The sequence below is a fragment of the Drosophila ficusphila genome, unplaced genomic scaffold (assembly GCF_018152265.1).
Source record: "Drosophila ficusphila isolate 14025-0441.05 unplaced genomic scaffold, ASM1815226v1 contig_286, whole genome shotgun sequence".
Classification (NCBI taxonomy): domain Eukaryota; kingdom Metazoa; phylum Arthropoda; class Insecta; order Diptera; family Drosophilidae; genus Drosophila; species Drosophila ficusphila.
In genome coordinates this window covers 4,133,448-4,159,508 of record NW_025064189.1, presented here as the reverse complement: position 1 = coordinate 4,159,508, position 26,061 = coordinate 4,133,448, and the positions used below count along the sequence as shown (strand labels likewise).

The 26,061-nt window shown below is 37.4% G+C and overlaps 2 protein-coding genes across 5 annotated transcripts in view; both read left to right on the top strand.

Annotated features, from left to right (window-relative positions):
* Positions 1–8,754: 8,754 nt before the first annotated feature.
* Positions 8,755–10,077, top strand: LOC108089350 (pollen-specific leucine-rich repeat extensin-like protein 2). Its single transcript, XM_017187530.1, has 2 exons — positions 8,755–8,833; positions 9,327–10,077. Exons 1-2 carry the CDS (start codon positions 8,831–8,833, stop codon positions 9,975–9,977), a joined length of 654 nt encoding a protein of 217 aa, XP_017043019.1. The 5' UTR covers positions 8,755–8,830; the 3' UTR covers positions 9,978–10,077.
* Positions 10,078–11,509: 1,432 nt separating this feature from the next.
* The window catches only part of LOC108089374 (adenylate cyclase type 5), a 43,312-nt gene continuing 28,760 nt past the window's right edge, over positions 11,510–26,061 (top strand). The window contains exons 1-3 of one of the 4 annotated variants that reach the window (XM_017187552.2): positions 11,510–11,571; positions 15,904–16,141; positions 25,613–25,833. In XM_017187552.2, coding sequence (XP_017043041.2) covers positions 25,636–25,833 — 198 coding nt within the window. In that variant the 5' untranslated portion in view covers positions 11,510–11,571; positions 15,904–16,141; positions 25,613–25,635. Of the gene's footprint in view, positions 11,741–15,903; positions 16,142–25,310; positions 25,834–26,061 lie in introns of those variants that run through there. The other 3 variants (XM_017187551.2, XM_017187550.2, XM_043207707.1) reach the window with 3 other exon arrangements.

Below are 26,061 nucleotides of genomic sequence, written 5' to 3'. Positions count from 1 at the left end.
TTTGAAGCGCCCAAAAGTCGTTTTTGGCTGTCGGAGTTGTTCAAAAATTGATGAGTTGCCGCCGGTGGAAACGAGAATTCGTGGGTGGTGCTATTTGATGAGCTTTAAAAGAAGAGCTGGCAATAAATCAACTAGCGAATGTGGTTTAGGAACAGGAGATGTGGCTTTAAAATAAAATTATTTAATACTATCTAATTTACTGGTTAAGAATTTCATTGTGTCTTAAAAATGTTTATAAAATCTGCCATTTGGTATTATGTAAAATTAAATGAATTTGATGACCTGATGATATTATATATAAACCAGAAAATGTTTCCCCCTTTTTAATTTGTTGCAAGTTCCTGAGAAATATTTTATTTATCCTATTAAAGTAAATAATTTTTAAGGTTTGTAAAATATATTTTTCAATTTGAATATATTCCGAAAAGCTGTTAAATATTTTTAAACCATTTTTTGTTTCCAAGACTTCCAATTATCAACTGAAATCATAGACAGTATATGCTTTTTTGATTGTAGTTCCATTAACGTTCTGGAAACCCTGAAGAGATTTGACCGCAGGACTCTATCAATCACTCACTCCCTTGTTTTCCGATTCTATTCGCATTAACTTATAGTTACCACATCCCATCCATCTAGTCATCGCTGTCAACCCAGCAAACGCCCCAAAAAGCGCCAAGCATAAATATTTATAAACTCGGAACGGGAATGCGGAGCCAACAAGCCAAAAATCGATGGCAAAGCAAACGTTTTATTAGGCACACCCGCACACCCACGCAAACATTTTCGGAGGTGTTCCTTGGGCTTCTGAATTTTTAAAATTCAATTTAAATTTATGTAGCCAGAAATGGCGTGCCAAAAAATATTTGCCAACTGACGAGAGAGACTAAGCAGACCGTTGACAATATAAAATCGAAGCTTTGGCAATTAGAAAAAAGGCGGCTAAGTGGTCCGTTTTATGCAGGTATTTGTACCAGGAAGCTAAGAAAAATCCCTGAAGGTTTAAATTATTATTCCACCGGCGAGGGTGAATAAATAAAAATGCCAAAAGTATCGCGGCGGCAGAAAGGTTAAACTCCAATTAGCTGTGCACTCGCTTGTGATAATTAACTGGGCAAAAACAAAAAAAAGGGTTAAGGAATGGAATTTATTGTTCCGCTGCTCAACGTTGCGTATGCGTGATGTTCAGCCGGAGATTCTGGCGGCAAGTTCGTTGGCTTGTGGCGCTTGCTGTTCAAAATGTTCATGCCCCCATTCATATTTCATTAAAAATCAACCGAGGACAGGCCTTGAAAGGCACCCTCCTTCAGCGTAGGGCACTGCACCTGCGGCTTTGTTAATTTCCCCAGACACCTTGCAACCGAAAAGCGTTTCGCCTTCGCTTTTCTCCCCCGCCTCCCCTTCTCCTGCAATCTTTTGCCAAGAAATGAAAATGAAAACAAATAAGGATCCAGTCCGAAGGGGGCTGGGGGACTCCTTGATAATGGGAGTGGCAGGGGGTGGAGTGCATAGGTCAACAAACAGCAACAATTTGATTTTGTTTGCCTTGCCCTCCGCAGGTTTGTTTGTTTGTCGATCTGTTTGTTTGCGAAATTTTAGGGGAAGCACTGGGTCTGTCGGCCTGACACAAATGATTTTACACCTGAAATTACACCGAAAAGCAGACAGTACACTGAAAGAAATGAATCTTACTTGGGACTGTAGCAGAAATCTTCTGCAGTTCTGGAAAGATTATTTAGAGCTTTATTTTGCTTTAGGACTCCATTTTATACATTTAAATAATTCTTTGTAATAATGCTTTTAATATTAAATATCCTCTTTTTTTTACTCTGCTAATGTATATGTATTAGATGTACCCTCCAACTTTCCGTTCAACTTTACTTTACTTTAAAAAACAAACAAATTTGGGAAAACTGCAGCTGCAGCATTTCGTCGAGTTCATTGAACAGGACACTCAGCGCAAACAGCCTGTCCGCCAGGATAATGACTTTGTTTCAATTAAACTCTGACTGTGAATTTAATTTGAATGCGGGAAAGTGTAGGGGAATCCCCGCAGCTTAGGTGGCTGGATTTATATTTTTTTAATTAGGTCCGCTGGGCAGCAGACATTTCGAGCTCCGTTCGACGCATTCCAATTTCAATTTACTTTTAATTATTCGCCCATTTGTTTTCACTTTCACTTCGCTCCTGTTTTCTGCACATTTTAATATGAAATAATTGCTCGACAATGGCGAACATGGCAACAATTGGCGTTGCTTTAAATGACTTTTGAGAGTCGGACATCGGACATGGCCAGCGGGAAAAGTGCCGGCGGAACATATTGGCCAGGTCCACGTCCTTTTGCTCCTCTGTTTGTGGAAGTTGTTAAGCGGCTGATTCGTTTCAATTAAATTTGCAGCCATCATTTGTCGGGCTAATTAGTTGGCATAACATCTGACTTGTGTTGCAAACTGGGGCAACTGGGGAATCTTAATGGTAAAGTTTTGCAAGCGGAAATCAAAGAGGAACTAAGTGAGGTAATTTTGTGAATATGCACAGAGGGGTTCTACTCAAGGTAAAATATATGTTGAAGAAGTTTTCGGGTCTAATTTGCATATTAATATTACAATTTTAAAAATTTGTTTTAATAGAAACCTTCTGAATAAATTAAGTAAAAAATTCATTTATATTAAGTAAATTTCAAAGTGTAAAATAATTCTAAATTTTAGGGTAAATAAGAACATTTGTTGCAACAACTTATATTTATTATGACTAACTGCTCAACCTTTTGTTAAATTATGTTTATAATATGTATAATATGTATATTTTCTTACTTTTAATTTTTTGCATTACCTCTTTACTTTATGTATTTAAGAAAATAAATATATTTATCTTATAAATTGGTTGGATTTTTGTAAACAATTTTATTTAATATATTATAATATTAAAATCTTATAATACAGAATACTCTTTTAGTTTTTATTCTTGTTTTAACCTGTTGGATTTAAAGACTGATATCTCTTATCTAATGCTTAGTGGTTGTGATCCAAAGTGGAGCGGTGGTATATATAAGGTGTCCCTGGGTTTTGGGACAGGTTTGTTGCTGGCACTTGGCGATTATCTTGTTCCAGCAATTTGCCACATTCCTATGCTGCGCTTAGCAAGTCGCCTTGGCCAGCGCCGTAAATTGAGACTAATTGGAAATTACACACCCACTGCCGCTGCAACTTGTTGTTGGTGAGGCCACAAGGACGTCGAGGATGTCGAGCGCACTCTCATATGCATTACATAAACTGATTCTGTTCGAGCGCGGCCACTTTGTGCCCAGTTAATATAATTAGTTTCGGCGTAAAATTGTGTAAACGTCAACCGCGAAAGACGATAACGCACACGAGGAATTTAAACCGCATGGCCAAAACAGGACAGGGACATTATTGCCCACCGCCGACAAAGGAGTGGAAATCCTGCGGCCAAGGCCGACAATCCCGAGGTATTAAAGTTTTCCACTTGCCACTCATTACGACGCACATTTTCGCACACTCCAACTCCCATTTTCCGTGGAAAATTCAGTCATCCTGAACACCCACGCAACGTGTCAATAGAGGAGCTTCCTCCCCCTGGAAAGCCGCAGGATATTTCCCTTTCAATATTTGTACAATTTCCTATATTTGCGCAATAGAATTTGCTGTTGACATGCCACTTTTTCCTGCTCGTGGGCGGTTTCAAAATGTGATGTGAAAAAAAGTAAACTTTGCATGTTTTTGCCACTCAATATCAGCGTGATATTTGGATAGATAAAAGGACTCTCGATTTTTGATTAGAAGCCATTCCATCCGCTTTTCCCGCACCGAAAATGCTGCTCAGCTGAGTGTGAAATTATGAAAATTTTCGGTGGCCGCCAGGTGTGTGTCGTGTGTTGTTTTTTAATTACCTGTTAGGCAAATTACGTATACGCCGCATTACACGCCAGCAAGTGTGTCTAATGCGATGTCTGCTCTGGGGATCACCATCGCCATGTGTCATCTGCTTTGATAAGCTGGCTGCTTGGAAACGAGGCTCGTAATTTAAAATTTCGCTGAAAAAGGGGAAAGGCTTTTCTTATAGAAAATTGCTTAAATAATAGCCTGAAATAACTGTTAACTAACAACAAACGCTTTAAATAAATTTTAATTAAAACAAATATAAAACCTCTATTTTAATTTGTATGCCTAGTATTCATTAAATTCTATAAAAAGTTGCCCATAATTACTGACAAATAAATAAACAGGCATAGAAACTATTAAATGCATGCTTTGATTTATAATATTTACATTTGGTTTTTGCATTACCAGATTCATATTCATAAAATCGTTATAAGAGCATTTATCAAATCAGTTTTTTCAATTACTCAATTAAAGCTTTAACTTTATCTACTTTTCGCTTTCATTGGTAATAAAATTACAATTTAAATGCGATAATAATTATAAAATTAGACGTTGAGTCGTTCTACAGCATTTAAAGGACATTTAACTAACCGAATTCGAAAGGCCTGAAGGATTTTACTCCTTTCGTCCGTTTTGGCGGCGTGGTAATGAAGGAACAAAAGTGCATTCAACTGAGCGTGAAGAAGGCGACAACGGGAATTGACAGGATGGCTGGCTAGAAACCGGAAAAGGATGAGGATGAGGATGAGGAAAAGGGAAAAGGAGAAGGAGGAGGAGGAGGTAATGGCATTCGCGACATTCCTTGGGGCAACGACAAGGAGTCACCACAAAAAGGGTTGACGAAACTTTTTGAAGTTGCCACAAAATTGCGTTAACTTTTTAGTAAGTCACTTGATTATTTGGTCGTCGCCTCGCCTCAATTCTTGGTCGCCAAAAGAGGTGAAAATTACTTCAATGAAGTTGCCTTGTCGTCGACTTGTCTCCTGTTTCTCAAAAACCCCAACCCGAAACCCCTCGAAAAAGGATTCAGCCCCGCTTGACCTTGTCTTGATTTGGGTTGGAGTTTTTGGTGGAAGCCGTTGGAAAACTGGCGACATTTAGCGCATAATTGAGACAATTAAATTCGCTTTGACAATGCGACCCAAACTGCGAGAGAGAATCGTGGCAAATCAACAGCAAACCGGGAATGAAATGTAATAAATAAACCGAAAGGCGAGGGCAGAGAAGTTCTGGGAGTCTGGCACAGCACTTGGCCAAAAGAAATGCAAAATTAATTGAGTTTCATCTGGGGGTCAGTTCAATGCCAAAGCGAAAACGATAGAGACACACAAAAGACACATTTATCTTGACAATTCTGGGCCATTTGCCTTAATCCGTAGGCTTTATCTTGTTCAACTTGAAATTTAATTATGGTTCTGGGCAGGAAAAGATATTTTAAATCTTTCTCGACAACGTTGACATATTTTGACATATTACTTGAGATATTTTTCATTAGATATTTACTAAGATGAGTAATAGTTCTTAAAGATATTTTGCAGTTCTCTGTACAAACTATAATCTTATTTTGTCCCTCCTTTTTCTTTGAGTGTTTTATTCCCGATGAAAAGGGTTGACAGAGGTCAACCTGTAAATTGTAATTAAATTTTCCCCAGGTCGTAAAAGTTATCCGCTTTTTATACGGGTTACACCTTCTGGAATTGCTTGTCCCAGGATGGCCAGGATTTGATGTTCCTGCAGCTGTGCCGGTTGCATAAGTGATGTCCTGTGTGTCCTCGTGTTTCGTTCCCTTCCTTGACTGCTTAGTATGCATTGCATTTCCCAAGCCGATTGGGCCACTCCTTTGCGATCCTGCCAAACTGCAAAACTAAGACGACAGCCAACGAACTCCGACTGATTTTATTATGCGGAAAGTGATACTAGATACAGGACTTCCCTGGGAGCTCCTCCTCCTCCTGCGATTCCTGTGCGTAGCTTTCGTCGTACGAGGCGCGTAATTGGAGCGTAATGTGTTAAGTTGACAGGCACGTGAATTGCCTCTAATTTGTTGCCTGTTTGCACGATGTCCTTTTTCCCCCCGTGAATCCTCTTTTCCAGCTTTTCCAGCTCTTCTTTCCTTTTTCCCGCTCCGCAATTCTGTTGCATATTTCATGTCGTGATTACATTTTGCTCAGTTCAGTTTTCTATATACTGCCTGGCACTATGTGTGCTATAAAGTTCGCAGGTTTTGCATGCAAATGAAGTTTAGACCAGCAGAAGGCAAACATCAATCAGGATTTCGAGGGGATTCGTGGGGGTTAGAGCAATTGACTTACCAAGGAGCTAAGTGAAAGCTTCAATCTAAAGAATATGGAAACTTCAGTCAAAGAACAAAAGAAAGATGAAACAATTAAGGAAGACAATTATTGAATTCAGTTATCAATTTAAGCTTTCCTTAAAAATATAATTATATATTTAAGCTTTAAATAACTTCTATGAATATGATTATTTTAAAGGAACAACATTTGAAGTTAAAACCCGAAATCCATTGATAAAATTCCTTCCGTAAATCCTTAACTTTTCAATGGGAAGCAGTAATTGAACTGAATGAATTTTACTTTTCATTTTTTTGTCTGTGAAAAACTTATAATTAAATTCAATTTCCAGAGTGCGGATTCCCGAGCTTTAATTTTTTCAGCAGCTCTCGTTCAGATGGTTTTTTTTTTCCAGCAAACAGTGCTGGTCGAATGGTCCATTAGACGAATTTGAATAGTTTTTCCCTCTCGGCTTGTTCAATGTGCTTTTTTCGTTGTTCAGTTTGGGAGTGTTGTGTTGGTGGTGTTTATATTTTTTTTTGTTAGCATGGGAACCTCACTCGCGGCAGCCGCTTCAGTAAATGTTAGTTCACCCCTTTAAAATTACGACTAAAACCATTCCCCCAGGACTACAGCTGCATTGGAAACTTTTTAGACCACTTTTATGGCAAATTTTAATCGAAGCCGCCTCCAAACAAACTGAGAGGTAAAAATCCATGTGGTCGCAGTTCAGTTGAAATTCCTAACTAAATATTTAGCTTTTCTATTACGAAAAATGCTGCGGGCGAAGAAAAATTGGTGGAGCAAAACCATCAGATTTTTCGGGGCTGGAGGTGCATTGTGGGGAAGTTTTTCAATTTGTACTAATCCTCGGTGTGCGTAGCCAGCTAAAAAAAAATTACATCGAATTGAACTGCGGGGGAAAATGGACAGGAAAGGTAGTTGATATTCGGCAGTTCGTAATGGCGGATCAAAAAAATTGCTTGCTTTTTTCTATTCGATTTTTTTTTTGGTTTTGCTGTTTTGTTTGCCCGCCGCATTGAGAAATAAAATAAAAGAAGAGCTGGACTTATTTTTTGTGTGTCCTGGAACCACACAAAAAAATGATAGCACTGCGCAGCTAGGCAAAAATATATGTTTGAGAAGGCAAATATATATTATATGTTGGCATACCCTTTTTAAGGGGATAGTAAAGATGTCTCGATGATTTAGAAAAGGTTTGTATTGGGTGCTTTTAAAACTATTTTTAAAATAAATGGAAAAAAGGGATGAAAAAAAATAAATAGAATGTATTGAGACAGCCGTTCATTGTAACATTTTTTAAAGAAGTTCACACACCTTGTTATTGATTTGCTTCATTAGCACAAAATATAGGTGTCAAAATAAACACAATTCTATCAATAAATAAAAATGTATTAATAGTTTTTTCACAACAATTTTAGAAAGTATATTTATTGCTAACCAACTGTGAAATATTTTTAAGTTTGCACACCGATTTGTTGATTTTTTTACTAGTGCCAAAGCAAATCCAACTGGCTTATTAAAATTTAAAATATATAAAATGTGTTTTCAATAAATATTCAATGTTTTATGTTGTGTAGTGTATGTTAAGCTTCTGTTACAAATTTTCCCTTTTTGTGATTTTTTCTGAACTGCTGAAGACTGGTAGACTAATATTTTTATTGGTAAAATGGATTTGTGACAGCTTCGATTGGTTTATGGCATTTGATTGAATATATATTCTGTTGGCTTTCATTCATCGCATAGGGCTGTCATTCATTTTGATTCTTTCTCTTTGCGCTGAGTTTCATTTTCGTTTGAATTTCGATTTCGAATGGGAGTTTCGTTTTCAATTTCATCTTAAGCTGGCTTAAAAGGTTGAAGAGCCCTCTTCACTTGTTTTTTTTTTTTTTTTAACCCACTGCCACTTTGGTTTGCAGCGCCGGTCAAGTGCGATAAGTCGGTTAATTGCCGTCGAATGATGGGGCAACAAATTACATCGATCCCTTGCGTGACTTCTCCGACACAATTCTGATCGAAGAGCTATACTCATATACTTTTCAGCACCGTCATTGTTGGCCTGCAGTCGGTGTAATTGTTACAATGGCCCAAGACACTTGACATTGGCCCCTTACATCGGCGACATTGAAACTGAGCTTCGAAGGCCTCCTCCCCCCCAAAAAATAGAAACAAAAATAACATAAATATAGGAAAATATGGTGTGGTGTTTGTAGAATGGCGGAAGGGAACAACGAGGCTTGGGGTAATCTCTTACGAAAATATTGACAGATTCTTCGGCAATCAAATAGTGCAGAGCAGCGGCAGCAAATGGGCAAATGGGCAAACACATAAGCCGATCTTCAGATCTTTAACGATCAATGACCACCAAAATCATCGAACATCCGGCTGTGAACTTGGAAGTTCGAACAAGTCTGAAGACGTGAAATGTGTTAATGCGGTTCGATTGCGTTCGATTGACCATCGAACCATCTTTTGCCCGCCCGCTAATTTTTTGTATAAATAGTTAAAATGATTTCAACAGCGACAGCAAAACCCATCCGCAGCTCCAATAGATTGAGCAGGTCAGAACCAGATTCAGATTGCAGAGCAAGTGAAGCAAGCGTTCGAGTTACAAGAAATATGGTGAGCCCAAAATCGAAGTGCAGATATATTAGCGATTTTATTTTTGTTTTGAGACATAAAAGGCGGTTATTTAATATGTGGAAACAATTGTGTAACATATTTTGGTGATAAAAATGTGATGAATTGACTCTGCAACAAGACAAAAATAATAGTAAAATTGAAAGTAAATTTAAATACTGTTTGAAGTTTTAAAAATGGTTTTATTTAAAAGTGAAAATCAACAGTATACAAAATCGAATAGGAACTTATGTATTTCCTGTTGATATTAAAAATAGCTCGATATAGAGTTAATTTATTTACCTTTTAAATATAATGATTTTTCTGAATATTGCACAATTTTAAATGAATTCAACTTGAGCTTTTTAATAAAATTCCTAAAATTCCTAAATACTTAATATACATTTTTAAATGGTTAATATAAATTCCTTTTTTGCATGTTGAATATCAAATTCATATTTTTCTCTTTTTATTACCATAATATTTTTGCTTACAGCAGGGACTGCAAGTACTTAGCCTTTTGTTGGCCATTGTGAGCCTGGCCAGCTGTCGTTCGGTGGTGCGCCGTGATGTTAGCCACCTGCCGCTGGAGTACCTGCCCCCGGTGGTGCTGCCACCTGTGCCCAGTCGCGATTACTTGCCGCCGGTGGAGCAGCATGCGGCCTCATTGAACCATGTCCTCCAGCCGCCGCGCGATTATCTGCCTCCTCCGCCGCTCAACAACGAGTATCTGCCTCCTGTGGTTAAGCAGCCGGAGGAGGAGGAGGAGGTGGCCACCACAACGGAGGTGATAATTCCCGAGGAAACCACCACAGCGGAGCCCACCACCACCGAGGCAGTTATCATCACCACGGAAGCGCCGCAGGAGGAGGAGATCATAACGGAACCGCAGGAGCAGGTGGAGGTGAAAACCGTGGAGGAGGAGGAGGAGCAACCCGAGAAGGAGGTGGAGTCCGCGGTGCTCCTGGATGATGGCTACCACTATCGCACTCCCTCCGTGGTTCCCGATCTGCTGCCCGTGAAGGAGTACCTGCCTCCTCTGGACGGCAATGCGGTGGTGGAGGAGCTGCCCAACGGAGAGGAGGACTCCTCCGCCCTCCTGGACGATGGCTACCACTATCGCTCGGTGAAGCGACTCCGCTTCTAGTCCCCCAAACACTCACTCTATTCCACTACGAATTTCTGTTCTGTTCTGTGCGACAATTGTTGTTTAATTTTACAAAATACATAGACAAATATTTTCACGACTCGAATGGTTTTACACGCAATGGGAAAAGGGAGGAGAAGTCCTTTGGTTGGGGAAAACGAATAAAAAGTACTCAGTACTTTATTGTAGTCAAAAGTGGATAGTGAATTTGAAAAGAAAGCTAAAAATATATTCAATTAAATGGAATAGGTAATATTTTATTTAATTATATTTTAGATAACCTGAATAGGATTTCAATGAATGGTTTAGTTACATTTATTTTAGCCAGCACGGAGTCACCCATGAATCACTCATGATTATAACCACATTATCTTATTATATATGCACAATTATTTATTGAAATTTAAAATTACAAACATTAAAGTATAATATTATTTATGCTTTCGTTTTTATGATTTAAAGTTCGAAATCTGCTTTAAAATTTAAATATATAACAATTTTCGCCAACTTCCCGCAATCTTTTAAAGAGAGATCCTGAATCGCTGTCACCCCTCATCATGAATATACCCATGTAATCCTACTCCTACCTCGTAACGAGTCGATTGCTGCCGTGAACATTTCATTTATATTGATGACAGGAAATTAGAAAAATGTTTTCACAATGCGCACGGAACGTGGCAGGGAACTGGGAACAGGGAACTCTTCACCGGGAGACATTGTGGCAGTCCTGCGAGGTCCTTGCTGCCAGATCCTTGCTGCGTGAGCCTTTGGCTCCACAACCTCCCATCCTCCTTTTGATTTGTGGCCGCTTGTGGTCGGGTTTTATTGTTTTCGTTACGTGTTGGCTCCTGGCATACATTTTCATTAACCAATATTGGGAAAGTTCTACCGCAAGTTGGAAAAGCCGAAGCGCCATTTCCCCAGACAAACTGAAGCCAGTTCAATAATTCAGGAATTTTCCAATTGGCCGTATAAATATTTGAAAAGTTTTAAATGTTATTCCCGCACGGCGGGATGTTTGTGTTTTTGGGGGCCTAAATATAAATGGGATTTTTATGTTTCCGGCGGTTGGCTGTTGTTGAATTACTTATGAATAATTCAATACGAGAAGACAGGAAAATTGCTTGCCTACTTTTACGCGCAGTTGGAAAAAAAATCGAAGCAACAAGTGTTTGCGGATTCTTGGACTGCGCACTCGCTTTTCCCCTCGAGATATGAAAAACAAATAGAAAATCCATGCCAAAAGCTTCAAGTGCATTGCACTCGACCGGATATTTGGGATATTTGTTTTCTTCTCTCGTTTTTTTTTTTCGTTTTCGGTGGTCATAAACCTCAACAAATCGGGGCCAAAACAAACACCTGTAAACAGTATCTGATTGAACGAGAATCGACCGAGTTTCGTCGAGTGTTGAAGGCGGGAAAAGCTTGTGGGAAAAGCCTGCCGAAGCTTTGGCCATTCAACATTCGACGAAGCGACGACGAGGAAAATCGCATAAAAGCCGACCGTCGAGGAAAATTCAACTTAGTTGCGGGTTAACGATTGCCGAATGCAAACCGAACGGATTCGCTGGAAAATGCTGCCGGGTTGAAGACAGTGCGTGTGAGCGAGATAAAAGATACTCGGGGCGAGCAACAGTGAAAAGCGTTTGAAGGGCCATAGATACAAGATAATGCCCCATCGAGGAGTCGTCCTCCTCTCCGCCAACCGATATGTTGTGAAAATCGCCCAGGGAAGCCAAAGCCAAAGTGAAAGTGTGTGAAAGGTGAGGGAAAGTGGGGAGGTGCCAGTGGTGTGATAATGGATAAAACAGCTCTTGATAACAATGCAAAGCATCGAGTTTCTGAAACGGGCTTCAAGTGATAACACAACAAGTTGACGAGTCATTGTTGCTGGTTCCAATTTTCAAAACTTTTAGTTAAATAAAACGTTGGTTAGTTAGATAAATAGTTAATTTGGTTGCAGTTTTTAAAACGTGAAGATTTCACCTCTCGGAAAAATCGAAAAAGTTTATAATAGTTTCAAATAAAAAGTTTGGTTTAAATAATAACAACATACGAAAATAACCATTTTATTTGAACTAAAAATTTAAATAAACACACTTTCTATTTTAATGAAGTTTAAATCAACGTATTTATCGTAGGCTTAGAAACGCAAATAGCAAACGGAAAATAAAACAATAAAGCAATTCAATTAAAATATCTGAATCACAAATGATTCTTAATAAAATACTCTTAAAAACCAAATAAAAGCAAACAATTTTAATTGCGCATTTAATCCAAATATTATGCAATATTAATTTGTAAACATTTCAGACTTTTCAAAAAAGAAAACAAAAATGTTTAGGATAAGCAAATATTAATCATAGCTGAATGCTCCGTGACCTTCCCAAAAATTACTGCCCACAAATCATTGCAAGTGTAAATCAAAATGAGGAAAAAAGAAACCCGACTGTAAATAAAATGAATTTAATAGGCACAAAAACTCAAATAAATCAAAATTAAATAATTATTAAAGGCGCATTAAAATTGCAAAGTAAATTGAATAACCGAAATAACTGTAAATCAAATTGCCTTTACCAAATGAAAACAAATTTTACACACTTAATTTGAGCACAAAACTCTTAACGTTTCTCTGCCTTTGGCAATTAAAAAGCAATTTATTTGGCAACAATTTTGTTTGGGCAAAGAGTTAAAATTGTCTTCGTAAGCTGCTTCTTGTTGGTCATTTTGAAATTCAATTTTTAATTGTCATTCGGTTAATTCCATCCGATCTATTTATTCAATGGCAGTAACTCGATACAACAAGTTGGCTTAGCAGCTCCATTGAATTTCCATCCGCACAGAATGCATTTTCCCTCGTTTTTCCTGCCAATGGGCTTCCCATGTTGTTTGGTATTTGTTGTTCGGATTTGTGGGCCTGAGCTCAGAAAAGTTTATTAATAAAACGTTTTGCCTAACAAAGCAAAAAATGATAAAATAAACGCGACGCAGACAGGCTGCTTTATTGGGGAGGGGAAAAGGGGGAGTTGGTGGGTGGTTGGGTGTTAAATGTCATTGTTAACGGTTTTTATAGATAAACGATGTTGTTTACGGGTAGTTCTGATTCCAGATTATGTGGCTTAGCTCTATATAAAAAAAAATATACAGAAAAACAGGAGCAACAAACAATTTGAAACTATTTAAATGTTTTTATAACAAATGCTTTTGTTTAAAACAGTGATTAAATATTTTTTCAGAGAAACATAAGTAGGTTTATAGTGGACTTAAAAGTTTTTGTAAATCACACTTTTATTGTTTTTCCTCTTTATTGTATCAGTTTATTTCAAGTGGAGCTCTAGTTTAAAATTGCATAAAACATGGTAAAAAGCAAATTTGCTCTTGTAACGAAGCAAACAAAAAAATTTCCATAAAACAAATAAATTGTTATATTTTTGGGATAATTGAAAATTGAAATACAGTATAGTACATCTATTTTATTTACTTTGTGGTACACATAATACCATCATGTACAGTAGTGTAAATTTCGATTTATTTGGAAAGGCTTAGTGTACGAATATTTCAATTCAATTTCGCACTGTTCTATTAAATTCTAAGCCACACACAGGATGAGTACATCGGATGTCTATCAGATGTTTCCCATGTGTCAACGGGCATCTTTGTGCCTGTGGCCGTGTGTTTGGCACGCTTTTTGTGTTTATTAATAACAAAGTAATCAGAAATTGTAATCTCCTCCCAAAGCGTATTACAGCAGTAATAACAATGGCAAAATTGAACCGCCAGTCTGCCGTAACCCACCGCCCCACTTCAATCTCAATCCAACCACCCCCTACCACCGCCTACCGCCCCCCCCACCGACCCCGCCCACATTCCCATTCATTTGGCGATTTCAATGCGGGTTTATCTTTGCCGCTTGGCTGTCTTCACGGGCTGCATCCTTGAATCCTTGGATCCGTGTATCCTTCGCTCATTGTTGTTGTTGTTGTTCCCGCCGACGAGCACGCTTCCGGCTGAAGTATCTCTGTTTTTGTTATGATTCGCCCGCAGTGTATATATTTTCATATATAGTACTTATTTTCAATAGATTCGCCGTACATTCTTGTTTTTATTATTTTCTAATTTGACGCTTCATTTGTCCACGGATGATTTAGTTTTACTTTGTACTCTAACGCAAGGATGTGTTGTTATTTTCTGAGGGGAATACAAATGTGGCAGAACAAATATATTAAAAGATAGGTATAAAATAAAATAAAATAAAATAATAAAAACTATATATATATTTTTATATGTATATTTTCATTTAAAATAGTAAAATCCTATTTTTATTTAAAAAATGGTTTTTAATTATATGCGGGTTTTATTATTATGAGTATTTTTTCTTTCACTAATACTTTATGACACAAATTGCTACTTTTCTATTCAAATAATAATTCTTAGAATATTAATATAAATCAGCAATAGTTCATTTATCATCCTTTATTATAGAAGGGTGTTTTATGTTTCGCTTTTCAAAGACTCATTTACTCGTCGTTGTTTTTCCGTTCTTTTGTTCTTCCTGATTTCTAATTTGACTTTTGCCGGGCGTTGATTTGCGCTTTGATTTCTGCTGACTGATTGGGATTGAGTTCATGGCGGGGAGTTTCGGGATTGGATGGCTTGAATGGCTGACAGGAGGTCAGAGATGAATTCCGGGTACTGCTGTCCTATTGATGACTCGATGGCGTGTCTTTATGCCTCTCAATCATTTTGTTTGCTTGGATTTGTTACTTGTACGCCTGCCTTTTTATGTAATTTCACCTATGCAAGCTCGCTGCTTTTTCTCCCACCTGCAATTTCTGTTTTGCCAATTTGCCTATTTCGTATGCAAATTGCCAGCCATTTGGTGTCAGTCTCAACACGATTCGCCCCTCCCCCCCTTTTTTTCCCCACCCATGCTCTTTGAGCCACTGGGTCAAAGTAATAAAGCAAACAAATTAATTTGATTGTTTTCACTTGATTCGCGGCAATTTGGCTTCTCCAATTACCTCGGCGCTTTGTTTAACTTTCACTCATTCGCATGCTTTAAAAAATTAAATTTGAAATACATTAAACTTTAAAGTTAAAACTAATATTAACTTAAAACAAAAATACGTAGTTCTAATTCATATCAAGTTGACTAAAAATTGACTTGAGAGCTTGCAAATTCTGTTTGTGAATTAAACTTAAAAACAGAACCTGATAAAAAATACATTTTATTAGACATAATAAAGACTTAAGAAAAACTTATTTGGCATTGAAACATGGAAAGTATTTATTTTGCATTAAATATCTTATAGATATTTGCCTTGAAACCAGCAATTTGCACATTAAATTCTTTGAGCATAAGAATTTGTTACTTCGTTTACATAGCAAGTTTTTGCATTGAAAAATGCCAGTTGTTTTCGTTACATAAACTACATAATCACATTGACTAAAACCTAAATTTGTATATTAAAATATTCCTCTAACCTTCTTTAATTCTTGAATTGCCTTTTTTAATAGATATTCACAAATTTGTTTTTAAAAAAGATTATTGCCCTTTAGCAAGTTTGTTGCGGTGTTTTGCTTACAACGTTTACAGGCCCTTTTGGCCACAGAAAATACATAAAAAGTGAACTGTCAACCATAAAAATCTCGTACAACCAATAACAGCGGAAAACAACAACAATCACAAGTGGGCTACAACAAATCAGTTTAATTTCAATTTTTTTTCGACTCGCGCGTGTGTGTGTGTGAAAAAGTGAAAGTTTTTACACAGTTTATTTTTCCAAGACCTTTTCCCATCGCCCACGATAAAGAAAAACAAAACAAGGAGCGCGATATCGAAAAAGGGAACGAAAAGGGAAAATTTAATTCGCAATAATTATTTCAAATATTTTTTCTTTAAATGGGCATTTCATTTGGTATGCAGGCATTCGACATTAAAAAAAAAAAATGCGCACATTTTAAAGTTCAAAAGTTGGCAGCAAAACAATGCGGCATAAAGAAAAGCAAACAAACAAGAAAATATGCGAAAATTCTTCAGATGTTGTTCTTTAATGCATACGAAATACTCGAAATAAATTATCATCAGCCTAATCAACATCAGCGTTATTATCAGCAGCAGGCGGAGCAAGGAAAATTCAGAGGAAAACTTTTTGCCGTGTAAGGTATGTATGCGAAATTGCAGGAAATAAATTCTGGTTTGTTCTTTTTTAATATAACCGAAGCATTAAGTAGCCGACCCGTGGACCGGGAGGTTCTTGCGATTCGCTGGCTCCTTTGTGATTTTGTTCATTCATAAGCTGTCTGCCACTCTAAGCGCTTAATTATTTAATTATGTTTCGGGGCGGAAATGGGGGGAGTTTTTCCACCAACCACTACTGTGCCAAAGCTACGCTGGATTTTCCCCACCTAAACTTCTGTTTTAGTTAATTTTAGTACATTCTTCTTGCTAATCCTACCCCTCAACCCCCGCAACTCAGAGCTTTTCCCAGTGCAACGTTGGCGTTGGTTTATTTCCATTTCCGCTGTATGCGGGGCGTATGCGTAATATGAATATTTTTGTAAATTATTAAGCAAACGTAATGAGATAGTAAATTTGCCACCCCAACCACAGGCAGGTAGTGCGGTTTAGTGTCAGAGATGAAAATTGCATGTGTTTTTCCACTGAAGTGTGTTTGTGTGTGATAGTGTGTGTGTGTGTGTCGGTTTGAGCCAGCAATTAGTTAAACACAAAAGTTTATGCCCCATCAAAAGGTGAAGTTGCGCACTTCCTGTGACCCGAGTTCCTGTAGTTTCCTTCCGGTTTCCCTTGGACCTCTTGGCTCGTAGGCTCGTAGACTTGTCCTGGTCTTAGAGGGGATTTGTGCTGGATCACCTGACTTTAGATATGCTCGTTGGCAGCCAGGCAGCCAGGTGGCTCCTCAAACGGCTAAAACTTTGAGCCACTAAATGTCCTGGTGCGGACTAAGATGGCCTCAAAAGTTTTTCCTCGGCTGCCTCAGTTATCTGGCAAAGAGAGAGAAAACTTTATGGATTACAAAGAATTTATAATTGAGAGTGGGTGTGATGTGAAAGCGTTTTAGGAAATCGATGGCTCAACGCAAATTAAAATTACATTCAGAAGGAACTCTTAAAAGTTTCTTCGAAAGTTTTGGATTTGGGTTTATTCGAGTTTAAAAGAACTTAGGAATTTGAATAGCATTTCAATTATTTTCTTTTACATCACACTCAGCCTACCTTTCTGAAATTGAACTCGGTATCGAATGATGTTTCATCTAATCTATGGCTAATTTGTGTGAACACATTACTAATTAGCCTGAATGTCATTAGCCCAAAGCTTTGAGCCCATTTACTCGACTGTAATTCATTAGATTTCCATTTCCCAATGTGTCGATACACTCCCTTGGGTTTAACTCAATAAAAATAACACACGAAAATAGAATTTAAATGGTTAAATAAATTTAATAAGCTTACAAAGAAGATTTCTGCACTTCCATTCTAAATTTATTACCCTTTAGTGTTTTCTTATGCTTTTATTTATATAAGTTTAGTTAAATATACTTAGACAGGAATATTATTTTATGTCTTTAATATTTATTTATAAAGTTAACCTGTGTGTAACTTTTAGTTCCTCTAGTTAAACAAACGTTAAGGGTATTCCAAATATTTCTACAGCTATCAACAAATATCAAAATATATATCAAACCAAATAATTAGATACACAGCTGCAGCCACGTTGGGCATCTTTAATTAGTAATTGAATATTCGTCTGGCATCGGACACATATCGCCGACCTTTAAAAGCCAAACCCAATCAGCTGTTGAGCGTGTTAATTTATTCATGGAATTATTTTTCCCTGCTTTTCCTCACTGACCTACTACTCTAAGCCCTTTCTCCTCGAATGCCGCCTGATTAGTTCGAGGAAAATCCTCTTTGTTTGCAGTCCACGCACGAATTCGATGGAAACTTGAAGGCGAGTCCCCAAGTAACCCAATCCCCAATCTCCGATCCCCAATCCAGGGAGGCTGAGCTCTCAGTTCAATATGTTTTCCGTTTGTCTGAAGCTGAAGCGCCTTTTTTTTCTTCTAATCGGAGACTGTGGAGCATCTGGTTGTGCCTTAATTCCCCCGGCATCCTTTGACACATCAGTTGGAAACAGTGAGAGTCCTTGAACTTGCCACATTCCGTTGCCGAGATACAAAAATAAAGTGAGGATTCAAGTTCAACTCAATTACTAAAAAGCAAAACTCAAGTTCAACACAATTATTTGACTTTTGTCCTTTAGGCATTTTTATTTGCTCAAGGCCCCAAAATCGAAAGAGATTTCTTCTTTTCCGGGTGCAAACTCAACTCAATAGAAATTTTCGGGGGGCTTTTCCGGTTGCCAAATTAAACAAAATTAAAAGGAACAATGCAGTGAATACGATTTTCTGCTTACTCAGCAATTGTCCATGAAAATGCACACAATATTTTCGATATAAACACAGAAATGCAAACAGATACACAAGAATGTGTATAGTACTTCTGTCTGCCATATAAACAATCATAAACTTCGTGATTTATGCGCCATTCGAGAGCATCGAAATGCAATCGATCGAAATTCGAATCGCAAATTTTCGACTCTATTCAAAATGCAGTCCACTTATTATACTATAAATGTGTGTGCCAGTTTACTGAACTGAACGGAGAATGCCAAAAATAAATTCGTCGAGGGATTCCTGCTAAATGGGTGAATAAAAATGTGTGAATATTTTAAGTGCGGAAAGTCAAAAAAAATGTTTATACTTTTTTAAACCAGACAAAAGAATTCTTTAAGTTCTTAAATACAATAAATACAATAAAACAATTTTAACAAGGAAATTTCTGTTTATTCAGGTAAAATTATTTGGTAACTATTTTGTATTGAACCAAACATATCATATAAAATAACAGGTCATCATTAATTACTTAATATTTTTATTTATCATTAATTACTTTAATAATTAATGACTTTAATATTTTTTTTAATATTTTTAACACAAGCCAATGTCAATTAGAAGGGCTCAACTATTGAAGAAATGGACTTGCTGAAACTTCCTCATGATTTCTATGTTCTAAATATCAATATTTCCCCAATCCCCAAGTACGTTCATTAACAATTTAGGTTACTTGCTGCCTTGTTCCTCAACATCGCCTTTTGATATAATTTACCTGCGAGAACTGTGTTTATGGACCGGCGAGCAATCAATGCCTGAGGCATCCTTCAGCAAGGACGTGGGCCGAGCAATCGAAGGCGAAGGCTTGTGCCTCCTGGCGGAATGCCAAATCGGCACTTGACATTGCCCGCTGACTCGGAGGTCCTTTGGAATGTTGGCAGGGTTAGATCGAATGACCAGCCAGAGGAAAAAGGCCATAACCCGCCTACTTCTGCTGCTTCTGCTTTTGCTGCTGCTGTGGCTGCATAACTTTAATGAAATTGCAACCGGGACAGAAAACAATAAACAGGCAGGCGGGACATAAAGGGTCCTTTCTGAGCCGCAAACAAAATATGCAAAAGGGCAGGGAAACACGGCCAGAGGCTAAAAGTCACCGGGCCAAGAATTGGCCAGGCACACTGTGAACTCTGGGCCTCATGAGCACATGGCTCTAAGCGCAACGCATAAAGGATAACGGATAATGGACTTAAAATAAACAAAGCCATCGGCAGGCAGGAAGAGCGGGGCAAAAGGAAAAGCGAGCCAGCAAAACACAACGGAACGGAAAATGGCAAGGAAGGATGGAAAATCGGGGACAGGGAAACTGTTTTGCTTTGTTGCCGATGTACACAGTGATCGGGAAAATATGGGAGTGGCTACTGTATACTGGTTTTATTTTTGGGATGACTTTAGGAGTAACTAAAGTAGATCAAAAATTATGTAATTAATGTTAAACTTCCATAAATTTATATTGCCTTGTTAGTATAGTATTTACTTTACTGTACTTTCCAAACTTGGCACTAGAATGAAGTATTTATAAAGATTTTTAACTATAAGATAAGATATAAAGGTACTTCAATGAAGTATTTATAAATTTTTTAAAATACTTTTACTTGAAGGTGCTAATAGCATATTAAACGTAGAAATCGAAGAAAGCTCTTCATTTATTATTCAAAATTCTTTAAAAATTTAAAAGTATCAGAACCTTGAGTTACTATGGACGAAGTAAATTTTAATTTATTTTATAATTTTTTCATTTTTTTATATCTGAGCACTGAGTATCTCCTAGTTGATCATACCCCTTTTGTATTGACGTTTCTCTTCACTGCTCAATGCACATCGTCAACAATGAAGGGACTAAGCTATAAACTGAGACAAAACGAAAGAGAGGAAGCGAGAGGGGCTGTGTTGTGGGAGGGAGATAGCATCTGGGCATCAGGTAGGTCGTCGCATTCATCCGCTTGGCTTGGCTAACTTGGATCATGTCACAAATTAGTAAGTCATTTTGCCATCTTGTTTACCCATTTAGCTGCTGAAAATCATTTTCCGCTCAGCCAACTGCTGCTGTTGGCAGTGAACTTTCCCAATTTTCCCCTTTTCCGCCTTTTTTTTGGCCATCGTCCAATGGCTTTTTGGTCGTGTTTTATTACGATGCTCTTGACCGGTTTTATTGCCCTCAATATTTCTTGCATTTTCTGGCCACAACTCATTCAACAAATATGTGGGTCCTGTCTGGCATTTGGTTTTGCTTTTGGTTCTTGACTTGGGGTTTGTTTTAACAAATTTATAAGCTAAACAAATTTATGCTCGTTGCTCTCTGCTCCCCACTAGCTGTATTAATTATGAGTGTTGTTTTAGCCCCTTCTTCTTTTGGCCGCACATATTCAAGTTTTTGGGTTATTCTATAGGAAGAGTTCCCTTTTATTCTGTTGCCTTTGGGGGAATTTTAATTGATGGCTTGCTGGCTCGGAATTTCCCAAGCAAATAAAAATATATGCTTGAGTGAGTACTTTCTAAAAAATAGAACCAAAACAATAAAATACTTTTCTAAGCGATCTCATCAGTCTAATTTTTTGTAATCAATTCTCCAAAGAAGATTAAAGCAGATATGGAATGCAAAATAAAATTTCGTAATTGAGTATGATCTTAATTACTAAAGAATAATAATATTAAATGATATTATTCTAACAATCAAATACTATTTGAGGGATCTTGTGGATAAACCTTTAGAATAAATAGTTAGTTTGCCTACCTTTTGATTAGTCAAAGGCTTTCCTGGCAAACTTTGCTTTTTGTTCACTGTAAGGGACACTTTTGCGATGGCACACGCTTCGGTAACTATTTCTACCTTTCGGCGTGGCTAATGAATTCGTTTGGCAATGCAAATTTTCAACCAAAAAACACCTCAACACGTCAAATGAAATGCAAACATTATACAAAACGCCCAAAGATGACTATGCGTAAACAAAAAGCAGCAAAGACCAAAAAATCACGAACAAAAACAAACAGCAGGCAGCACATGGCAGCATAAACATTTGGCGGTGTCTATAAATATATATAGTCAAAACACTGCGAGAAAAAAATCAGCTAATTTAGAAAAGAAATTACACATGGAAATAGGAATTGATTGAGTTCTATCACTTACTGCTGCTTAAATATAAACATTTACTTTAAAAGTAACAACTTGTTAACTAAACTAGCAAAATAACTTGTTATTAAATTTTCTTAAAGAACAAAAACCATTTTTCTCAGTGCATTTTGTGGCATGTGTTACTGAGCATGTGGGTAAGTGGTGCTCGCACGTGTGGTAGTGCGTGAATGTTGGTTTCAATAACTATATTTAGAGAGAACTTACCTAGAGGCTGAAACTTCGGTGGTTAATTGGAGAGGGGGTGTGCCAAGGGGGGTTTCAATGAGGTGGTAGTGGGGGAGTGGGAGGAGAAGGGACAGTGGGTTATGCCAAATGCCACCAGCTGTTCTGTAGCCCGGTTAATGAATGAATATACATGAGGAGGCGTGAAACGGAAAGCAGACAAAGCTTCCTCGCAAACTGTTTCGGTTTTATTTGGTACTGCTATTATATCCAGTATTTCTAGGGGTATATTGGTTTGGTTATACTTTTAAAATAAAAAATTTATAAGGAACTAGTATTTTATAATCGTGTTGGTATACAGTATTTATAACCAATAAAGTTCTTTATTGTTTTATACTTTCAAACCCAGTTAAAGTACCTAGTATTATGAAAAATTTCTTGTACAAGCAAAAGAATAAATTTAAATATTTTGTGGAAATACAAATTTCAAGTACCAGTTACCCTAGAACTCGCAAACAACAAACAGTGTGTGGTACTCCTCACCCATTTTCCCCATTTACACATGTCGCGTTTTTCCAGAGGAAGTGGGCGAGGAAAAGAGGAAAAGTGCCGCCCTCATTAATTTGCTTCGCTTATCAAATTGGTTTTGTTTTTATTAATTTTTGTTTGGCTCGAAGCTGACACAAAAGTTTATCCTGGCGTTGTTGCTGTGCTTTCTTGTTTTCCCGGCGATGGTGTTTTTGTTGCGGCCACAATATTTGCCAGACCATTAGCGCCATTAACATAATGAATTGCCTTTGTACAGCGGTAACGATAGAATCGTATCGCATCGCATCGAATCGAATCGAATATAACCGAGGCGATATATACACCAATATTTCCTGAATGTTGAAACTGTTTGCATGCCATTTACCTGACGAGGTGCGCAAATAGATTGATGGAGTGGGAAAAACGGGGCGATGACATTGATTTAGTGGGAGTTTTTAGGACTTTCGTTGCATTAGAATTGCAAACAAGGGATAAACGTTTGAAGTTTAAGCCGATAAGTGAGGAATTAAAGAGGGATAAAGATGAATATATCATTGTTTTATAACTATAGAAGATCCAATAATATTCTGCTATAAAATAAATTATTTTTGTATTTAGGTTGTGTGTTTTTGTTGTTGTCTTGTTAAATTTGTAGAATAATAGCTGCTATAACTCCTCGAAATAAATAATAATATTACCAAGGACATTTAAACTCGACAATGATTGTTAATGATTTGCAAACTGTGCAGAATGATCAACCATTTCTCTTCTGCGACGGCCTGTGATTAATCATTTGATTTAGCATCCCAAAATTATAATTTTTGATTGATTGCGTTCTCAACTATTGCCAGGCAACGCCAAAGGACTCAGCAGTTCAAGCCAATTAAATCCGTTTGAATTTTCTGTCTGTCAGCAGGCTCTTTACTTTACTGTCTGCCTCAATTTGGAAAAGTCCAAGAGGCGCTATTGGAAAATGCAAAATAGCTTAAGACTTAAGCCATTGAATAGATGATTCCTGAAGGCAACCATAAGTGTCGAATGACAGACGATGACGACATTTATGAGCTTTCGTTAAGGAGACTTATCAATTGCCAAGGAAACGTCTCCGGGGACTTTCCCACTGCTTTTCCATCCTCAAAGTTGAGTTTTCCTTTGCCTATTTTGCATATGAGCAGGAAGTTGGCAAACTCGCTCTTTTTTTTTGTTTTAGCTTTGCTGCCAAAGAAAACTTTGGCAACTTTAAGCTGTAGACATAAAGTTGTTCCTATTTCTTTTTAGGAAACTTGTTTTAATTGATGTTGGCTTTGAAGGATTTTCTTTAGCAATTTTCTTTAAGAAAAAATTGATGTTCCTAATATCCTTTTTTTTGCCATATGCTAAAAGTGTTTTATGAAATAATTGCGTTTAAATTTGTTTAAGCTTTGACCTTAAAAAGTTGTAGTATCAATTGAAAAGATAATAATTTTATTGGGAAATATACATTTTAGTTTATGTTATGAGTTTTGGGTTTTTCCTTCGCCTAATTTTTCATCTCAGCGGGTGGGGAAAGTGTTTAACTAAAGATATCTGAATGGCAAATAGCGTGAACTGATTCATAGGAATTTTCGAAGATTTTTCTCAGTTAAGTTTAAAGAAATGTTTGTTGTGTTATTCAATAGGCAGTACTCTTTTTAAAAATTCATTTTTCCATTCATTTTTTTGGCTGAAATTCTCGTTGCTGAAATTTTTCACATTTTTTTTTTTTGGGCAACAGCAAACCAATTTGTTTATAGCACGCGGAGCGTTGTGTTTTTGACATATTTATGCCGTTGGCCAGGCACTTGTGCTCGGCCTTTTCCTCTTTTCCCCTGTCCAACTGCCACGCCCCCTTTATGCCTTGTATTGGCAAAGTTTTCAACGCCGCCCCTGGCTAAAAACAAAAGCCGACAAAAGGCAAAAGACGGCGACGATGAAGACGAGACGATGAAGAGCAAAGAAGCCGGCGAGTTGCGAGTGGCAAATGGAGAATGGCGAATGGCGAACGACCTGTGTTTGGCTTTAAGACTTTTCCCCATGGAAGTTTTCCCTTAACTGCTTACTTTCCTTTTATTTCCGTTTTTTCTCGCCCTGGTTTTTCTTCCCGGCTTTTGTTTTGCTGTTGTCTGTGGCACAGTTTTGTTTGGAATGCTAATCAAATCGGGCAGTTTGACTGTGTCGGGAGATTGGGGCTATTTATGGGTGATTAAACTTTAATTCTTGATTTAAAGTTTTATATTTTGCAATATGTCTAAGGGAAATCGTTGAATAAATTGGTTGTAGTGTTTTTGATGTTGTTATTTTCAATTCGCATGTTGTATTCTTTTTGCTGTTTTTGTTTTCTTGTTACTAATAAAGCTGGTAAAGAACAATGTTTTCAATTAAGTTTTATTTATATAAGCAAAGTAATCTGAGATTTTATACAAATACATTAAATCTTTTAAACATTTTATTGATTGGTTATTGTTTTATTTATTTGTTCTTAGTGTTTCTTTTATTTTTCTACCTTTAGGCAAAAATTATATTACCATTTTTCTCTTACATTTAATTTTTTCTTTTTTTCCTTAGCAATTAAATGAAATTTTTATGAAACAAGATGATATTTTGTTCCTTTGTAACAGCACCTAAGAATATTTTCCTAAGCATATAATCATAAATACAAGATAATCTTTGCTTTCACTTTCCCAGCTCATCTGCAGTATTTCTCCGATAATCTCGTGTACTTTATTATTTTAAAAGGGTATTAAAACTTCGCTTGATCGCCGATAATTTTCTTTGCATTTCCTTCTTCCGACTTTTTGTTTCATTTGAAAATTTAGCAAACAATCTGAAGTTGTACTCGTCGGAGTGTCCTGCCCATCTCTCCATTTTTTCTGCTTTTCCTTCTGTTTTGATAGGACCTCGCGTGTCTGGCGAGCATTTCGTGGGACTTAAGTGGGCCGGCACCCAAAAACAAAAAAAAAGAAAGCGAATAAACCTTAAAAACATATATTTTTATGTATTTTTATGTGTGTGTATGTGTGGGGGGAAATGGGTGGTGGGGGAATCCGAAAAGTAGATACGATATATTTATTGGCGGCGTCAGTTTGCGATGCTTTTTTTTTTTTGCGGGGGCTTCAGTTTCTGTTTGAGTTGCTTTGTTTTTGGGGTTCGGGTTTGCCTTCGCTTGTGCAAAATCGAATTTATTGTTTTAATGCCATTTTCTGTCGCTGTCGAGCGCAAAAATTGGCAATTTGTTTAGAAATTAGCGCACTGCCTCCTGTTCTTTGCGCCTCCTTTAGCATGTAAACTGAAAATCAATTTCCCATTCGCATCTCTCGTTTCAGCGATTCAGCCGCTTCCAAGTCGAATGAGTGGAGCGTCGGCCGCCGGTGGCTCAGGTGGCCCGAGTGGAGTGGGCGGAGTGGGCGGTGGTGGTGGTGCCACCCACATCTTCCGCTCGCTGTCGTCGGAGAGCCAGAAGCGGGAGTGGTCGAAGCGGCTCTCCCTGAGGGGAATGCGCCATGGAGCTCCCGGCGGAGCCCAGAGCCTCGCCAGCAGCAAGGAGGTGAGCTAATTGACCCCAACATTATCGAGCACAAAATCATTGCGCAAAAGCACTCGGGGGAGAAACACAAGATTTAAAGAAGTTCACTAAAAGAAATATAATATTATATAATATAATTATTTTATTGGTCAGTCAACAAGTTTTTGATAATCAGAAAAATAGTTGGATTGCAATATACTAATAATAACTTCAATAAAAAACGCGAAGTACTTAGTAAAAATAAATTAA